At 35.2% G+C, this 19,614-nt stretch overlaps 1 protein-coding gene across 1 annotated transcript; it reads right to left on the bottom strand.

Moving 5' to 3' along the window:
• Positions 1-24: 24 nt before the first annotated feature.
• Positions 25-9,243, bottom strand: smu1a (SMU1 DNA replication regulator and spliceosomal factor a). Its single transcript, XM_079390088.1, has 12 exons — positions 9,097-9,243; positions 8,362-8,572; positions 8,088-8,240; positions 6,343-6,453; positions 6,102-6,230; positions 5,874-5,993; positions 5,670-5,786; positions 1,878-2,005; positions 1,673-1,799; positions 1,415-1,582; positions 1,162-1,314; positions 25-468 (listed from the first exon to the last, which is right to left on the bottom strand). The coding sequence occupies exons 1-12, from the start codon at positions 9,120-9,122 to the stop codon at positions 370-372; spliced, it is 1,542 nt and encodes a 513-aa protein (XP_079246214.1). The 5' UTR covers positions 9,123-9,243; the 3' UTR covers positions 25-369.
• Positions 9,244-19,614: the final 10,371 nt, after the last annotated feature.

Consider the following 19,614-nt stretch of genomic DNA (forward strand, 5'->3'; position numbering starts at 1 on the left):
CATTTTTATGATTATTTTAATTTTAACGTCAGGGGTGACTAATTGATTAGAGAAATCCATGTTTTTTTTAATTAACACCTCTAGCTTTAAATGTGCAAGACAACTTGTGTTCAAATGCTTTAATTATGAGACAAAGGAAGAGAATGACAAGAAAAAAAGATCTACAGTTGGATCAAAAGAACAAAACTTGTTGCTATTAGTTACAGATGCTTCCATTTGCCAAATTTAACTCCTTGAAAATCTTATCCACTGCACTTAAAAAAACAGTTATGTACAAAAAAGGGTTAAAAAGTAGGCAACATATTCTAATTGTGTTCTTCTTCCCACCCCAACCAATCCAAATCCCAATATTACATCACATCTGTGTGGTTATGGCTTCCAGAGTTTGAGAAGCCCATCCTCACTGTATGTGGCGATCAAATTCTGGTGTGGGTGGTGGGCAATACCAATGACATCCTTTTCATGAACCTGTGGGAAAAAAACAATTCGATTTGTTTTAATACATAAAACACACAAATATATAAATTATAGTTTTTACATCCCATTTTAGTGACCGCATCAAACTCAATTTACAAATGTGATTTTATATACACAGAAACCGTAAAAAGTTTGTGTCTACTGTAATGTTTCAAACAACCTTTGTGAAAAAATAGGTGAAATAGTGTTTCATCATTCAGCGTAACAGATTTATGTAAAAATGAAACGACATACTTATTCTGTCCTGTACTTACTAAAATATATAAAATAAGCGATCATACTAAACTGTATTATATTTTAAATGATTAAAACTAGACAAATGGGTAAAAACGTACTGGTTTGAAGGAGAGTGGCAAAAATTGGTAAAGATTTAAAATGACAATGAAATGAGTTTGAGACTGCACTGTGATCCTTAAATAGAGTCTATTAATGTCATCTAATGATTCTTGTTTTTTGCCTGACAGTATTATTTTACAATTGCTATTGTTACACCACGACTTTTTTTTTCTGCAAATTGTGGTAAAAAATTCATGACAGTAAACAGGACACATTCTAATGTATGAAAAATGGTTTCTTTTGTGTAAAAATACAAACATTTGTACAAAAAAAAAAAGATTTAAATTAAAAATGTATTTTAATAAAAAATGGTAAATGAAGGGACAGAAGGATGGAGAGAGGGCTTACGGTCAGGGTTCTCTCTAGTTTGCCTGTGACTGTGCTGAAACAGTAAAGCACAAAGTCCTCGCCGACACAGTAGATCCACTCGCCACGTGGAGACAGAGAACAGCATACAAAATCACCGCCCTCTCTCTTACCAGAGCTGAAACTCCTCACAATCTGCAACAGGAACAACCATAAGGAGATTCATAATCAATCACCCAAATCATTTCAATATTCTCATCTCCTTTTTTATGAACAACACACTTGACCTTCTCACCTGGCCCTGCATGTTCATGATGACAACAGTGTTGGATCGGTTACACACAACAAAATGCTCAGGGTTTTTAGGAAGCAGGATCACATTGTTAACAGTGATGTCGGTTCCCGCAGACGTGCCCAAAGATTTGAATGTGCTGGTGCATTCTGTGGTCTTCATGTTCCAGACCTGGGAGAAAGAAGATGTAAAACCAAAACACAAGTTACATTTTATGAGCCTTTACTTGTGATAGTTGAGATAATGCATTAACGTCTGTACCTTCACAGTTCCATCAGAAGAGGCACTAATGATGTGATGACCATCAGGAGTAAGTGTGGCATCATTCACAAATGAAGAATGACCTCTGAACTCCTTCAAAGACTTGCCTGATTTTAATCCATGAATCCTGTTGGGAAAAATCAAACATAAGTGAAATGTACTGTGGTTTTTGTGGATGCTGAGGACAGTGAAAAGAGATGCTCACCTAATGGTCTGATCGAAGGATGCAGAGAGAATCTGACTGCTGTCTTTACTGAAGCTGATACAGGTGACACCTTTACTGTGAGCACGCTCATATCGCCGCAGACACTGACCGCTCTGGATCTTCCACACCTAGAAAAAAAAACGAAAAAAAGACAACCCATCCAGCATTAAGAAATAACCAATAAATCAGCCTTCCCACTGAAAAAATAAAATATAGCATATTTTATGCAGAAAATGGCAAGTAACCATCTGATCTGCCATTCAAACAGAATCGTGTTTGCATCTTTTTTATTTTTATTGTATAAAAATATATTTAATAGGTCATGTTAAACGTCATTTTTAAACAAAATAAAATATAAATTCTCTCATTTTTAGTTTAACTAAAACAAATAAACCTGTATAGACATGTTTAATTTTTTTTTAAAATATGACAAAAACTTTAAAATAAAAACAGAAAACATAAAAATAAAAATGAATTTAATAATATAAATACTAATACTAATATGAATAATTAATGTTATTATTAGGGCTGCCCTCGACTAAAGATTTTTCTGGTCGACTAGTAGTCGTTCATTTGAAGCATTAGTCGACTAATCGCACATTTATTAATAAACAATTTAAATTGTAATAATGGCCCTTTAACTGCATACGTAGCCTAATAAGCGCTCAAGCGCACGCATAAAGCTTATCACAGCACACAGGCAGAAGTAATGATTATGAATGTGTCAGTAAGGAGGCTACATTAACAATATAATAATTCACTAATAAACTAGTGCTTTCGGTGTTCTCAGTTTAAGAGATCATCTCCGTAGTAGTGATGCGCCTGTATGCATGTTTCATATGGATTATATCATTTGAGAATATTTGTCTTTCATTTGAATTGGTTTATTTGAAAGTAGATATTTCACTCTGTATAGGTTTTCATGTCTATAAAGCCCGGTACACACCAAGCCGACGTCGACGAACTAGTGGCGACAAAAGCAGACTGCGGGGTAGGGATGTAACGGTATGAAAATTTCTCATCACGATTATAGTGACCAAAATTATCACGGTTATCAGTATTATCACGGTATTGTTAAAACGTGCTGGAGATGTTCAAAAAGTACCGACACATAAATCACTTCACCAAGTTTTATAAATCAACAAACAGCAAATAAAATGACTTTTTGTTTGCATAATCACTAAAACAATAACATTACCAATGAGGTTTGGATTTTAAATGACAACTTGACTGACACCAGTTTAATAGCATGTTCAAATAAATAATGTAAATGTTCAAATAAAGCTTTGAAAAACTTTCATATAAAGTTAAACCTCACATTTCAGCCTTTAAAGAAAAGAGTTAAGTCAAAATGATAATTGATTAATAAATGATTATATGCATTTTATTTGCTCCATAAATAATTCTATATAGCTTATCTGAATTGTTTAAATGTGTAGAATCCACATAAGCTTGTTTTTCATCAACCGGTCAAAATTTACAGCAGGTCATGCAAATATGGTCCGTTTTTTGGCCAGACAGAAACTGCACACAGGCTGAATGTAAATAAGTGTCTGTAAATCCACTCTCTGACAGCAGGTGGCGCTTTATATGGAAAAGCTGAATTACAGCTGATTCCCGTGAACTCCGCGAACAACGCAGTATTGTGTTTAAGAACACTTCCTTTAGGTATTACATGGAGCTGAGATGAAAACAAAATGCCATCGAATCGTTTCTGAAGACAGTCAGATCCTTCAGAGGTACATTCATATAATTAATTCATTGATATATTCATTTGTATAATTCCCTCAGCACTCTTTTAAAACCTCCCAGCTTTTCCGCCCTATTTTCATTCAGAACGAAACTACTCTGCTGCTGTGCGCTCGTGAGACTGGTACTGAAAACTCTGCTTTATGCTGGACAGTATTTATGTATCGCGAGTTGTTCAAATCACGGTAACGTTAATCGAATACGGTTTTAATGATAATTAAAATATGAAACGGTAATACTAATTGTGGGGAATTTTATCATGATTTATCGTCAAACCGGTAATCGTTACATCCCTACTGCGGGGTCGGCCGACGTTGGCAGCGTCTTGGTCCGAAGTAGCCCTGACACACCAAGCCGACGCTCGACACCCGACGGCCAAGTAGGGTTTTTTTCTCGCGCACTGGTTCGCCAGCTGAACAGCCAATCAGAAGGATCAGATGGCCCGACCGACCAACGCCGATTCAACATGTTGAATCGGCCGAAAACACGCCGACGAGAACCAACTTCAGCCAACGGTGCGGAACCGTTGGCTTGGTGTGTACTGGGCTTAAGGCAAATATACACGGAGTTTCACGCGCAAGTTCACAGAGACCGAGACGGCAGAAAGCGTATCCTGTTTGCTTTCATTATTTTACAAAAGCGCAATGTTTTGTTATTGTGAGTGCACACAAATAAATGTAGAGTCTTCACAGATTCGAAATATGTACTTACTTTTACTTACTTACTTTTGTCATTTAGCAGACGCTTTTGTCCAAAGCGACTTACAAATAAGAAAAAGTAACTAAAACTAAAAAGTTACAACTCTATAAATACTATCTACCCACATATTTAAGAAAATAAAGAAATTAAATCAAATTAACACATGCATATAACAACAACAATTCAATAATAAACATATCAATGAAAAAATTAAATAAAAAGCTACTACTATCCCTTGCCGGTGTCCCTGCCCGGTGGAGTCGCACGGTAGAGTCGATGGTCTTTACACTCTTTACTTTTTTACTTTTGTCATTTAGCAGACGCTTTTGTCCAAAGCGACTTACAAATAAGAAAAAGTAACTAAAACTAAAAAGTTACAACTCTATAAATACTATCTACCCACATATTTAAGATTGTATGTATTACTCGTATCTGTATGAACAAAAATTAGGGAGTATTTTAAGAGCAAATGAGTGCACTGGCACCTTCATCTGTACTGCAGTGAGCGCTACTGTTCAGCTTCCAAATCCGCACAAACACTTGAACAGCACACATATTTCTAGATCTAAGACTGAGCAGCCATGTAAAGTTGCTGCTACTTACATATTTCAGATGATAAGTCATATTTGAGGTCAATGAATGATAGGCCAGCTTTAGATGTTCTGCCCGATGTACTACATTACCACATAGACCAGCCATTAACGATCTGCGTGACTTCGCCAATGTGGATTTTTATTTTTCCTGCGACTAAACGACTAATATAATTTTGCTTATGGTCGACTGAGTAGTTAGTCAACTATTAGGGGCAGCCCTAGTTATTATTAATATAAAATAATAAATATGACAATTAATCGCATCCAAAATCAAATGTTTGTGTTTACTTCTATATATGTCTATATAGAGTATGTGTGTGTACTGTGCATCTTTATTATCTATATATACACACATGCATTTAAATATTTAAGTAAAACATTTCTATATATATTTATATATAATATAAATCACATACAAATAATTTTTTTTTTATTTAAAATATATACATGTATGTGTATGCATTTATATATGTATAATATATATACACAATAAACACACATTATGTAAACAAACTTTTATAATTTCAGATTTATATCTGATCACTTAGATTCTTTAACTTTTAATACAAAATTAGAATTAATAATCAGAAATTAAGATATGATGATATAGCATGCTGGGCCAAATTAAAGGCCTTCAGGAGCCAGCTTTGGCCTGTGGGCCCTGGTTTGGGCATCTCTGTGTTAAACAAACTATCAATGAGCACTGAAGGTTTTAATCATTTGTCCGATTTTAATATAGTGTTTATGAGACCTTAATCTTGCCATCCTGGGCTCCTGTGGCCATCATCTCTGTGTCCCGACTGAAAGACATGCACAGCACTGCATCATCCATCATCATGAAGTTATCCTGAGCTTGATACTTCAGATCCTGTCCAAAACACACAAGATGTGCAATCCATGAACGATATATAAACTACAAATGCAGATGCATAAGTCACAATACAGATTCACAGACCTTTCTGATTTTTCCAGTAGTGAAGTTCCATACTTCAATAAATCCATCCACAGATCCAGTAACCAGATACTGGCCATCAGGAGAGAAGCGTGAGCACTCGACATGAGACTTCTGACCAAACTACAATGAAAAAAAAAAGTTTTTACTTGAGTTTTTACACACTGAGGTGAGTAACAAATCTCCACTGTATCTCATGTTCCTGTGGAGGGCAGATGCTGGTTCCTGTACCTTGATGTGTCTGGCCAGCTGAGTGGGGAATCGTTCCTCTTCAACGTCTTTCACAGCTGCCTTACCTCTGAACAAATCAATGGTCATACCGGGAGGCAGAAGACCTTGATGCTGCTGCCACTTCAGAGACTTTAGAGACAGAGACAGACCATCAACTACATTAATGTGAACTATTCCTCCAGTGTACAATGTATAATGCATTACTGCACTAACATCCTGTTGCAAGGGAAGTTTAACTCACCTGTCCAAGCAGAGCCATCAGACGTGACGGTGGTACTACACTGACCTCACCAGCAAGAGCCTGAGCTATAGCTGCTCTACGCTTCTCCTTACTGCTGCCATCAGGATAGGCCTAAAAATAGATATATCAGCTCAGAATTCATCCACAATGGAAATGAAACTGTTTGTGAAAATCCAAGTAGATATACATTTTATTTATTTTATTTAGTCATTTAGCAGACGCTTTTATCCAAAGTGACTTACAAATGAGGACATAAGAAGCAATCAAAACCAACAAAAGAGCAACAATGTGCAAGTGCTATTACAAGTTTTGGTTAGCCTAACGCAGTACAGATAATTATTATTATTATTGTTATTTTTTAATAAAAAGACATAGATAAAATACAATTAGAATAGATAGTGCTAGAGTTAGAGGGTCAAGTAAAGATGGAACAGATGAGTTTTTAGCCGTTTCTTGAAGATGGGTAAGGATTCGGCTGCTCGGATCGAGTTGGGCAGGTCATTCCACCAGATGGGAACAGTTAATGAAAAAGTCCTTGAAAGTGTTTTTCTGTGTCTTTGGGATGGTACAATAATGCGTCGTTCACTTGAAGAACGCAAGCTTCTAGAGGGCATATAAGTCTGAATTAATGAATTTAGGTAAAGGGGTGGAGAGACAGTGGTGGTTCTGTAGGCAAACATTAATGCCTTGAATTTAATGCGAGCAGCTATTGGTAGCCAGTGCAAATTAATGAACAGAGGCGTGACGTGCGTTCTTTTCGGCTCATTAAAGATTAATCTTGCAGCGGCATTTTGGATTAATTGTAGAGGTTTAATAGAATTGGCTGGAAGACCTGCCAAGAGAGCATTGCAATAGTCAAGTCTGGACAGAACAAGAGCCTGAACAAGGAGTTGTGTTGCATGTTCCGAGAGAAAAGGCCTGATCTTCTTAATATTATATAATGCAAATCTGCAGGACTGGGCAGTTTTAACAATGTGGTCTGAGAAATTCAGCTTATCATCAATCACAACTCCAAGGTTTCTGGCTGTTTTTGAAGGAGTTATGGTAGATGAGCCTAACTGGAAGCTGAGATTGTGATGAAGCGATGGGTTAGCTGAAATTACAAGCAGATATACATAAACCAATGTTTATGAATATACATAAACCAATGTTTCGCACTAATTGCCTGCCAATTTAATCTGTCGTGCCACAGTTTCATAATGAACCGAAAATATCTTTATACTTCTCATAACAAAAAAGATCTCTAATGTGGTGTTTTGCAGCATTATTTTGGAAATTAAACTAAAATCAAAATAATGTGAGCTTATTGAAACACAAAATGCTGCAACTGGATGGACAGATGATTCCAGCATTTCACTAAATTTGCAATAATATGCCAACATAAAAAATTACTAGGACAGTACACCAAAAAAATGAAAATTCTGTCATCATTTACACTCTCATGTCATTCCAAACCTGTTTGAATTTTTATTCTGTGGAAAATGGGATGGTGCTCGTAATTTTGCTTTCTAAGTGCACCAGGTTGATGCATTTAACTTTAAACTGTACAAAAAAAAAAAAAAAAAAAGTAGAGCATGTCCATGAACCCCCCTAGATTCAGTTTCACAAAACCTTGTAGGAAACACTGCATGAACTATAGATAAATAAATATAGATAAATCTATTTCTATTTCATATGCAATATGTTTAAATGTGTCAAAAGAAATTGCTAGGTTTTTGTGAAGTGCATTGTTTTAGATCCCTCACCTCTCTGGGGTCAAAGTAAGAGCGTGCTAGAAGATTCTCCAGGTGGATGTATCGCTCAGGTTGGGTTTGTTTCAGCATGATCATGGGGTCAGTCTGCCTCAACAAAGATCTGGCAGCTCCCAGCTCTCGGAGCTCAATCAGCTCAAGAACAACCTGCAAAAATACCACAAAACCACTTATGAGGTGACTAGTTATTCACAGCTCAATCAGTATTCAAAATGAGCCACACCATTACAGCCGACATATAAAAATCCTGATTTGATCTGCCTCTCACCTGTTCGTAAAGGTCAATGAGGGTCTTGTCAGGGAGTTTTAGGGACTGTATAGCCTGAAGCACAGTGTCCCAATGACCGCTGTTGATATCTGCCACAAAACTCTCAATACTGTCCACTGTGTTGAGAGACACTGTCGTCTCCTCCTGGAGCGTTGCTAAAGTCCGCTGCAAGCTGTTTTCCTTCAGGTACTGCATGATCAGACGAATAACGCTGGGAAAACATGACGAAAGAAGACATTGTGGTACTTTGAAAGACTGAGGAGAACAAATATATTACGAGAGTTGAATGAAATAATATTGTGTCTATATAGTTATAAATAAGCAATGCTTACAAATTTATTTGTGACAACGAATAAATAAAACAGCAATGTCTAGAAATCTTGTATTGTGATAAAGCACACTTACGACATCCAAAATGCACAAAACTGTTCTTCTAAAAACATGTTTATAATTAAATTAAAAATATGAAGGAATCGCGTGCTGGCTTTGCAATTAAAACCAGACAAAACCCTAACCAGGCGGAGCTTCAATACTTCAAATACAAAAAGAGAAAAACTATATATGCTATGTGTAAAACAAGCTCCTGATAATGCTAACACAGTTAGCTAAAGAAACATTCCACATAAGTTACCTAAACAGCGATAAAAAAATAGCCTGTAAAATGTACGTGCTCGTTTAAATTACACAATTATGCATGCATATGATGTTTGGAAACACACAATTTAATTCACTTACTCTGCTGACTCTATTTCAATAGACATTATTGAAAAATGCTAATATTGATGTACAATGAGCAGCTCAAGACACACCGCAACAGGAACAACACACGCGTCTTCTTCTACGGCTCTGAATACATCTGAACTAAACACAACAGCGACATCCAGCGGCTATTACAACCCTCACCAGCTTTCCGCAGACAATGACCATTTGCAATAGTCAAAATTATAATACAACTCAATTTTATATTTACAAACGTTAATCTGATAATGGCAAAAATATGATTTATTTGCACAATTCAGTGAAACAAAGCAGTATTTTAACACCACAAGAGATTCATAGAATAAACAAAAACACTCCGGGCATTTATTCTTCATACACACATATACATAAATAAATATATATAACGTTATATATACGTACACACACACACACACACATAATTATTTTATTAATTATTCTATTTAATTATTTTAATAATTAGTTAAAATAAAATAAGAATAAAATGTAACTTTCTATTTTATTTTAATATTAATATATTATAAGAATTAATAAAAATAACACACACACACACACACACACACAGTATTTAAAAAAATAAAAATAAAATAAGAATAAAATAAAATTAAACTTTTTCCATTTTACTTAAAAAAATTATATATATATATATATATATATATATATATATATATATATATATATACATATACATACATATATGTATGTATATGTGTGTATGTATATATACATATTTATGTATTTATTTATTTATATATATATATATATATATATATATATATATATATGTGTGTGTGTGTGTGTGTTTTTATTATGCTAACATGTTTTTATTGTGTTTTATTCTGTTAGTTTTTTTTTGCAGTTTTTTTTGTTATTTTTGTTAACCCAGTCAAAATAACCCAACTGCAGTTTTATTGAGACTAATTGGAATGCACAAGGAAAAAACATGATTTCTGAGAATTGTAAAAAAAAAAAGAGTTATCTGTTTTTGCAAATGAACTCTTCATATATATGTATATATATATATATATATATATATATATATATATGTGTGTATATATATACACACACATATATAGTTTGTTGTTTTCATATATTACATTATAGTTAAATCGTCATTATGATGATGTCTCGTCAATCCAATCCATGCCATATTTCCTCCAAACTCGTCTAAATTAGTCTGGAGTAAGAGTCCTCTATCTGCACACGGACTGTAATGATCATAAGCACTTGAAAAATCCTGCTGTGATTGCATGTTTTGTATTCTAGGCTCTGTCTAGGGCCGGTGTGCCATTATCATCATCTCCACGCATCGCTTCTGATTGTTCACGTAATTAGCTGCTGTTCCGCATTCGTCTGTAGAGGGCGCCAAAAAGACGCTTTTATTCCAGCGCGCCCTGCAACTGAAGGTCTCTCAAGGTTAAAGCGTTTATTGCTGCATCAGCCTCACATGCTGGCCTTTTATGAGGGCACAACGCCATGGGCATTTAACTGCCCAGAAAAAGCAGCTCACTGCTGCAAATCTAATTGCCCACCACGATATAACACTTGCTTTTTCATCCTTATTAATGTGCCAAATCTGGGCCTACCACAGAAAACAGACCTGTGTGATTTGCACCCAAGTGTGCATTCGTTCTTTTCGTGATTACAATTTCAATGCTTGCCATTAAACACCGGGACTAAAAGTAACAGGGCTGTGACATTTTGAAAATAGGGACAATACCTCAATACCTGTGTTGAGTTCATTATGAACTAGTCAATATGAGGTGTCAAATAGATTGAGAACTACAGCAGGCAGTTTTTATTATGAACCAGCACACATTATAACACCAGTGCTATTGTTTCTAGCTAATATATTATTCTGGATTTATGAGCTTGTTCATCATTGGTAACAGTCCCACCACTCACATCCTGAGAAAAGAGCTATGTGGGAACATATATTATTTAAGGCCTGTTGGCAAGTGCTTTCCATGGTTCATCTGAAAGAAAAAGCGACATTAAAGGGGTCATATGATGCAATTTCAAGTTTTCCTTTCTCTTTGGAGTGTTACAAGCTGTTTGTGCATAGATAAGATCCTTGAAGTTGAAGATCCTTGAATCCTAACGTCTCAAAAGCCAAATATTCTTTATAAAAGTTAAGACTCGACCATGCCCTCCTAAAACGGCTCATTCAAACACGCCCCCACACATCTACGTCACGGTGTGGGAAGATTTGCATAACACCGCCCAAACGTACACACAAAGAAAGAAGGCGTAACTATTATTCTGGCTGTAGTATTGTTGCTGCCGCCGGCGCCATGTCCTGGGGACGCTGTGTTTCGTTGTGAAAGCGAAACTACGTTGTTTGGGCTTCCAAAAGAGGACACAACTAAAAATCAGTGGTTAAGTTGTATTTAGAACACTGTTCCAGAAGAGTACAACCCAAATATTCAAGTGTGTGCAGAGCATTTTACAGAGGACTATTTGCTGAACCTGGAAGAGAAGCCTGCAATGCCAGCTGTGCACAAAGGCTGTTTCTATAAAGGGGGGCAGTTCCAACTTTGCAAGGACAGTCTGACGCTTCTGACTCACAGCCTGGAAGCAGGGCCGTAGCTGGGATTTGTGGGGCCCCAGTGCAGGTTGTACCAGTGGGCCCTGTTTGAAATTGTTTAATTTGTGTGTTCGTTCTATTTATTTATGTGTGCTATTTACACAATGTTTACGGTTTTTCAAGTTTGCAGGTGTCCAGGTACAGAAACCGAATTATCAAATGTAAAATAGCACTGCATAGTCTTCCCTGTAAAAATTAAATATACAGTCAAACCAAAATTTATTCAGACACCTTCAACATTTCTTACATGATCACAGTTTATTTGCTATAGTTTAGAAAATGGTAATAAAATATGTCAAGAACTGAGAGTTAAATTGTGTCAGAACAAATTAATCTTGATAATGTCAGATAACTTTGATAGAAGGGTATATTATGGATTACAATCAACCAAAAATTCAGACAACTGTTATGACAATATTTACACAACTATCAATACTTTGTTGACCAATTACCAAGCAATGCTTCATTTTGTTCAGTCTGTGATGTAAAAAAGGTCGTATTAGGAATTAAAGAAAAAAAAAAAACACTTCAGCAAAACATGGTCAGGTCAGTGTCTGAATAATTTTTGGACCCAAAATTTTGATCAGTTTTGCTGGATGTCCACTGTATGAAGAAGTTTTGGGTATAATATGTCACAGTTTACTTTATTTTGCTATACTCAGTTACATAAATAAACTAGTGTCCTGCACCCACTAAAAAAAATATAAAAATATATATCTGGTGTCTGAATAATTTTTGGTTTGACTGTGGATTAATTATTGTTAAAACTACAAAGGCGAAGCGTAAAAAGGCAGTATAAGTCATTATAATCAGTAATCATGTCCCCACTGGATGCCACAAATGCCTCGTTTGTAATAGGTTTTATTATTATTACACGCATCACAATACAGTAAGGGGCGTAAAATTTACGTCTCACGCTTGAGGTATTCGGCCAATCACAACGCACTGGATAGCTGGCCAATCAGAGCACGCCTTGCTTCTCAGAACGATGAGCTTTGTAAAAATCGACACGTTTTAGAAAGGCGGGGCATAGAGGAGCAACAATAATGTACAGTATGTGGAAAATAATGTATTTTTGACCCTTAATCCCCATAAACACATTGCATTACATCAAATACACAAAATAATGTTCTTTTTTAGCAACGTCATATGACCCCCTTAAATGTTAATTTGGTACTTGGAAAGGTCTGAACTATGAAAACTTGTTTCCATCACGAAATAAAGAAATAAGAAAGGTCATTTCTGTTTTTTAATTTCAATTAAACCATTTTCTCACAATTTTAAGTTTATATCTCACAATTTAAATTTCAGCATTGTGAGATATAAACTCAGAATTACAAGACTAAACGTCAGAAATGTGTGATAAATAGTTATTTTTTTTAATTTTGGCAGAAAAAAAAAATCCATTACTTTTCCTGTTGATTAGATTAATTATTTTTGCCAGTAGATAATAAAATACATCATAGACTTACATTGAGCCATATTTAGTGAGCAAAATTGTCTTTTTTAAACTTACATCAGTATGCACATGCTAAAACCACTCAGAGCACCTTAGCAACCACACAGCAATGACCTTGCGACCCTCCTCAACATGTTGCCGACTTCTGCATGGATAATCACTTTTGTTGCAGATGTAAAATCTAGTCAATATCTTAATTTAGAACATAATTTTGAAGGTGATTTTGTATGTAAGCGTATGCAGTTTTATTGCACAAAGAAAGAGAGAAAGTGTTGATAATCAACTACAAGCAGTATTTTGTCATCTATACACCTACATAAAAGCCTAAAGTGCTGACACACTTTGCTTATAGCAGGATCATTGTCTCGAGTGCTATTATTGTTTAAAAGAAGGCCATATGTGAAACTAAAGTGTCTGTGAATGTTTGATCATCTTTTGCACAAGCTGATCTCTGCACTTATAATTTACTGCACGAACGATAAACAGTCAATAGTAAATATTTTCACACTGCAATTTTTTTTTTTATCAGTATTTGTGACTTGGATATTCTTAAATAAAGATACATTTACTTGAGAAGGAAAATAACTTAAGAAATTAATTCTTGCTTTCTGAAACTTAATTCAAAGGGAAATTTTTTTTGACCCCACTGACAGATATTGTTTTAGTTTTAAACAAATAATTCATCCAAAAATTAAAATTTGCTTAAAATGTACTTACCCTCAGGCAAGCCAAGATGTACAGTCATGGCCAAAAATATTGGCACCCTTGGTAAATATGATCAAAGAAGGCTGTGAAAATTAATCTGCATTGTTAATCCTTTTGATCTTTTGTTTAAAAAATTCACAAAAATCTAACCTTTCATTGGATAATAAGAATTTAAAATGGGGGGAAACATCATTATGAAATAAATGTTTTTCTCTAATACACATTGGCCACAATTAACGGCACCCTTTTATTCAATACTTTTTTTAACTTTTTGAATTTGCCAGTTTAACAGCTCTAAAATTTTCTCCTATAATGCCTGATGAGGTTAGAGAACATCTGACAAGACATCAGAGACCATTCCTTCATCCAGAATCACTCCAGACCCTTTAGATTCCCAGCTCCATGTTGGTGCTTCTTCTCTTCAGTTAACCTCACTCATTTTCTACAGGGTTCAGGTCAGAGGACTGGAATGGCCATTGCAGAAGCTTGGTTTTGTGCTCAGTGACCCATTTTTGTGTTGTTTTTGAGGTTTGTGTTTGGATTATTGTACATTTGGAAGATCCAAACATGGCCCATTATAAGATTTCTAACAGTCAGTCACTAATTGATTTTTTTTTTATCTGTTGATATTTGATAGAAACCATGATGACATGTGTCTAAACGAGATGTCCAGGACCTCCAGCAGAAATATAGGCCCACAACATCCAAAATACAGCAGTATATTTCATTGTACACATGGGGTACTTTTTATCCCTGTGTTCACCAAACCCATCTTGGGTGTTTTTTAGTTTCATCTGACCATAGAAGCCAGTCCCATTTGAAGTTCCAGTCGTGTCTGACAACTGAATATGCTGGAGTTTGTTTTTGAATGGTCTAGGAGAATTTTTCTTGAAACTTTCTTGTCTGTTTGACAATTTTTTTTAAGGTTTTCTGACCCCAAGACTCAACTATTTTCTGCAGTTCTCCAGCTGTGGTCCTCGGAGAGTCCTTAGCCACTCAAACTCTCCTTCTCACCGTGCATTAGGACGATATAGACACACGTCCTCTTCCAGGCAGATTCATAACATTTTATGTTGATTGGAAATTCTTAATTATTGGCCTGATGGTGGAAATGGGAATTTTCACTGCTCTAGCTCTTTTCTTAAAGCCACTTCACTAATTTATGAAGCTCAATTGTCTTTTGCTGCACATCAGAAATATATGCTCTGGTTTTTCTCATTGTGATGGATGATTAAGGGAATTTGGGCTTTGTTTTCCCTCCTGTTTATATTTCTGTGAACAGATTTGGAGAAATGTAGCATTACACCATATGCTCACCAATGGATCCTCTGCAGTGAATGGGAGCCGTCAGAATGAGAGTCCAAACAGCTGATAAAAACATCACAATAATCCACAGATAAGCCACATGACTCGATCAATTAACATCTTGTTGAAAAGCGAAAAGTTGTGTTTGTATTGAATAAATCCATAATTTAGGCTTTTAAACTTTAAACCGTTGAAATGCCTGATAATTAATAATAATGCTTGCCCCAGTGAAAAAGTCCATCCTTTCTTGTCTCTCACATCAAAATCCACTTCCATGGTTTTCACTTATTTCTGTGCATATTTCTCTCCTGATTCACAAGACTTTAATTGATGGACTTGATGGAAGTGTGGATTACTTATGGATTATAGTTATATTTTTATCAGCTGTTTGGGCTCTCATTCTGATGGCACCCATTCACTTTAGAGGATCCATTGAGTCTGACTCTGTCCACCAATTATGTCTGCAGCCCTTACACCTCTGCCATGGATATTAAGTTAGTCCTCTTCATAGACCCTGATTGCCAGTACCGTGAGGCCCTTTTTATTCCATTTATGTTATTATTATTATGGGAAATTTAATAACCAACATAAATACATCAAGATTTTATTATCAAGAAATAAAATTCAGAATTTGAAAACTAACTGAAAAAGATAGATAAAGTGAGTGTTTTAAGCGTTGACGTGCTACTTAAGAGCAGCAGACGGTAAGAAACACATTTTAAAGATCCATAAATTAGTTGATGTCTTCTGTTTTTATTATACATCAGAGGTGTTGCCTTTTCCAAAGAGCCTATTGATTTTCTTGAGTCTTTCACATCACACCAGCAGAAAGACGATAATAACTAAATCCATCTTCCTCAGACCTCAGTGGGAATGGACGCCTCCTACTAATGGGGCACTAAACAAAGCACAGCAGCCAATCTGAAGTGGAAGGGCCGACACATCACAATACTGCTGAGAGTCATTCAGCAGGGATGCTTAAATTTCAGGCTAATCGAAGAGCAGTGGCTAGAATTTAAAGGAATAGTATACACGAAAATAACAACTGTATTTACTTGCATGGTTTTTGCATTCCTCTGTTTTCCATTGTTTTTCTATGGTAACATGGCCTACTAGATTAAGTTGTTTGCGTCGATTATTTCGCAGGGTCTTGCACATGACACAGCATTCTGAAATTGTGTGCTCAAGTTAAAAAACATTAAACTTTTTAAAATGGCATCTCTAGATATTGTATTTAAAAATGCAAAGCCTCGATATGCTTTCTTTAAAAGTTGTGCTTATTTATTGAACGGCCCCTTACACTTCCTTGCTGTTTCCTTCTGTGGAGTGGAACGCAAACATTTACATCAACAATGCCACTGGTTCTTGAATGTATTAAGCGAATGTGGAGCACCAGGTCAAAAATTTTATGTTTTGCTATGTATTATATACATGATGTGTTCATCTGCAACTTCATACCTTGCATTTGTGTTGTTTGCATCATAATTTCTCATTATTTGGATGTTACATCTTGCAGTTCTAACTCAATCTTATGCCAATTTGTAAGTATTTTATATGGATAGTGGATAATACCATTTTTATCTTTTCTTAATAAAATTTTTATTTGCAACTATTTAATCTAAATAGTTTTTTAACTAAAAATGTTTTATATCTCACAATTCTGAGGAATTCTGCATTCTGAGGAATTGTGAGCTAAAAGTTGCAATTACCTTTTTAAAGTCAGAACTGAAAAATATCCAATTGTGAGATATAAATTTAGAATCATGAGATGTTAAATCATTGCAAGAATTGCAAGAAAAGATTCTAAATTGTGAGAATGAATATTCCCTTTTATTTATTTACTATCCCATGGCAGAAACAAGCTTTCATAATTTTAAGTTTATGGTGAACTGGCAGCTAATTTATATGAATTATCATCTGCAATATCTCTTTCGTACATTTTTGTATGATGAGCAGACATCCCAGTGAAGGTTATGTTTAGGTGTGGCGTTAGGGGCAGACCTTTACGCATACTTTATTTATTTTTTTAAATTGTATGTTTTCATACAGTTCACATCATACAAATTTATATATAATTCATATAATTCATCAAATTTCCTCTTGCAAAATTCTGACGAGATGCGGCCTCACAGACCATAATCTGTCTTTGTATGTAACTCTTTAACTGACAGCTTGTCTGTATATCACTGAATATAATGGGTTCTATTTGCTTTAGAAGCATAATATCATAAATTCTATCTGAAGTGATTCATGTTTTGAGAATAATCATTGACCAACTGTATCTGCATGAATACATTTTAATGGCTGATATCCTGATGAGAACATAAATGACTTGCTGGGTTTAAATACAAAATTAATCTTACTCTCTCCTGAGGATTTGGGCTATTCTTTGCGTAATTATGGTAATTATACGGTTTGGATGTTACATAACTTATTCTGCATGAAAATAAAAAAAGGAATTTGCCTTTTTATTGCTTTGATATTATACAGCTCTCAGTAAAAGCACAAGGAGAAGTTGAAAATCAATCTTCCTCCAAAACTTTGAGATTTAATTTCCTCTCCAACTGAGCAGCCGTATCTTTGTTCATGCCCAGTGTCTGCTCAAAATCAGGCCATCCAATCAAATCTGTGCAGGTCCCAAAACACTCTGATGTTGATTCCAGTAAAAAGGTGACTGATAATAACCATCCATCTCTCAAAACATCTGCGGACTCTTTGTGTATGAGCAAAACATTGGCATGCTGTCATTGTGCTACAGTGCAGTGAGCAGCTGTATCGATCAGTCTATGACTTTCTGGTGCCTTCTCACTAACATGCACTTACGATCTCACAGATTAAGTTTCTATGTTCCAGACACAACAGTTCTGATTTACAGGGTTGTTCCACACCAGATTAGTCTAGAACCATTGATCCAATCAATTGAAACCAATATCCTTTACTCTACGCAATGGTGTTTACTTACACTAAAGAATCTGATACTTATTTTACACATAAATGAAACTAGATCAATCCATTTTTTATGGGATTTCCAAGAACATGTAATGTCGATAACCCACTATTTTAGAGCTGACAATGGCGTCACTATAAAATGTCATTATTTTCTGGTTTATATACATATCAATCATGGACTGCGTTACTTGTGGTATTAATAAATCATTTTGAATTTAGTTTAAAAAAAGTCACAGAAAGGAATTATTCTTTATTAAGTCAAGCAGAGGTGTACATCATCACAAAGATCACAATCTTATCAAGTAATATCACCATGACACAAATGACCGGGGCTAGTTGTCACACAGGCTTTGTCTTAGTACCTATAAAGTTTTGAGTCAAAATGCAAAAATACGGTGGTTTTGTTTGCTGCTTTGAAACACTCAGCTCGAAATGGTTTAAAATTACAATAATTTTTCTATTCTAATCTATTTTTTCAATCCAAACTATATATATGATATATCTTTTAAAAAAATATATTAATTTTTTTATGTACATTTTGGATGAATTTAAGAATTACCAAAACAACATTTTGAAATTTAGCTTCTTACATTTTTAAAAAGGTAAAAAACTAAATTGAGTATTTTTCAAACGAAAAGCTTATAATACACACACACAGTTTCCTATCGTGGCTTATTGCAACTATTTTTGTCACTGCCTGAAGTTTACATTATTGTGTTCAATTAATTTGATCTTTTTCTTGGGTGGCAACTGTGAAAATATTTTTTAACACTTTAAGGTTTGCCGGTACAGAAACTGACTTTCAAAACTAAACCCAATCAGAGATAGGATATTCAGTGCTGTTAAAAAGTGTGAAAAGTGATAACTAGCCCGGGTTTCCCCTTCTGATGCCATGTGCTGTTTTTTTTTTTAAATCCTAGCTTCTTTGAAGTGCCACCAAAGACAAATCATGGCCTTTCATGTTCATTAATTTAGTATTTTAAGTTTGGCCGTGCTGTGCTAACCACTGGCTCAACTAAACCCAGCAATGCTTTAATTGGCATGTTCAGGAAATCACAGTGTGGAGATAATTTGTTTCTACTCTTTTGAACCTTCATAGGCGAGAGCCCAGTTTCCGCAGCTCCATTCGTTGTGTAGCACAAATTCATCCCGACTTCTCAGAATAGATTCCATCTGACAGAGAAAATAACAGTCCTCCACTCAAACAGATTAGTTCATGGTGTATGGGACATAAAGAACATCTCCGCCTGAGAGGGCAATGCTCCATACTTAGCATCCTAGCTTCACCTTTTGATAAAGGATAAAGAAAGCTGCCATAAACTTCATTTTAACTTCATGTCTATACTGTGACTGGGTTAAATCACAGTACAATAAATGAATTCGGTTTCGCTTTGACAGACACTTTTTAGGGCGAATGACAAAAAATCAGGACCACCAGATGTTCTGTGATATTGAATTGAGAGAGTTTATTAATATTTAACAGAAAAAAGCCAGCATGTGCCATTTTAGG

Source organism: Barbus barbus, assembly GCF_936440315.1.
Source record: "Barbus barbus genome assembly, chromosome: 33".
In the NCBI taxonomy this organism is placed as follows: Eukaryota; Metazoa; Chordata; class Actinopteri; order Cypriniformes; family Cyprinidae; genus Barbus; species Barbus barbus.

What these genes read in the sequence shown, in the direction of transcription:
- smu1a (XM_079390088.1), bottom strand. Translation starts at nt 9,122, where the DNA reads ATGTCTATTGAAATAGAGTCAGCAGA. An exon ending in CTTCTGATGGAACTGTGAAG is followed by an intron (nt 1,583 to 1,672) that starts GTACAGACGTTA and finishes TCTTTCTCCCAG; the next exon opens with GTCTGGAACATGAAGACCAC. An exon ending in AACTAGAGAGAACCCTGACC is followed by an intron (nt 469 to 1,161) that starts GTAAGCCCTCTC and finishes TTTTTCCCACAG; the next exon opens with GTTCATGAAAAGGATGTCAT.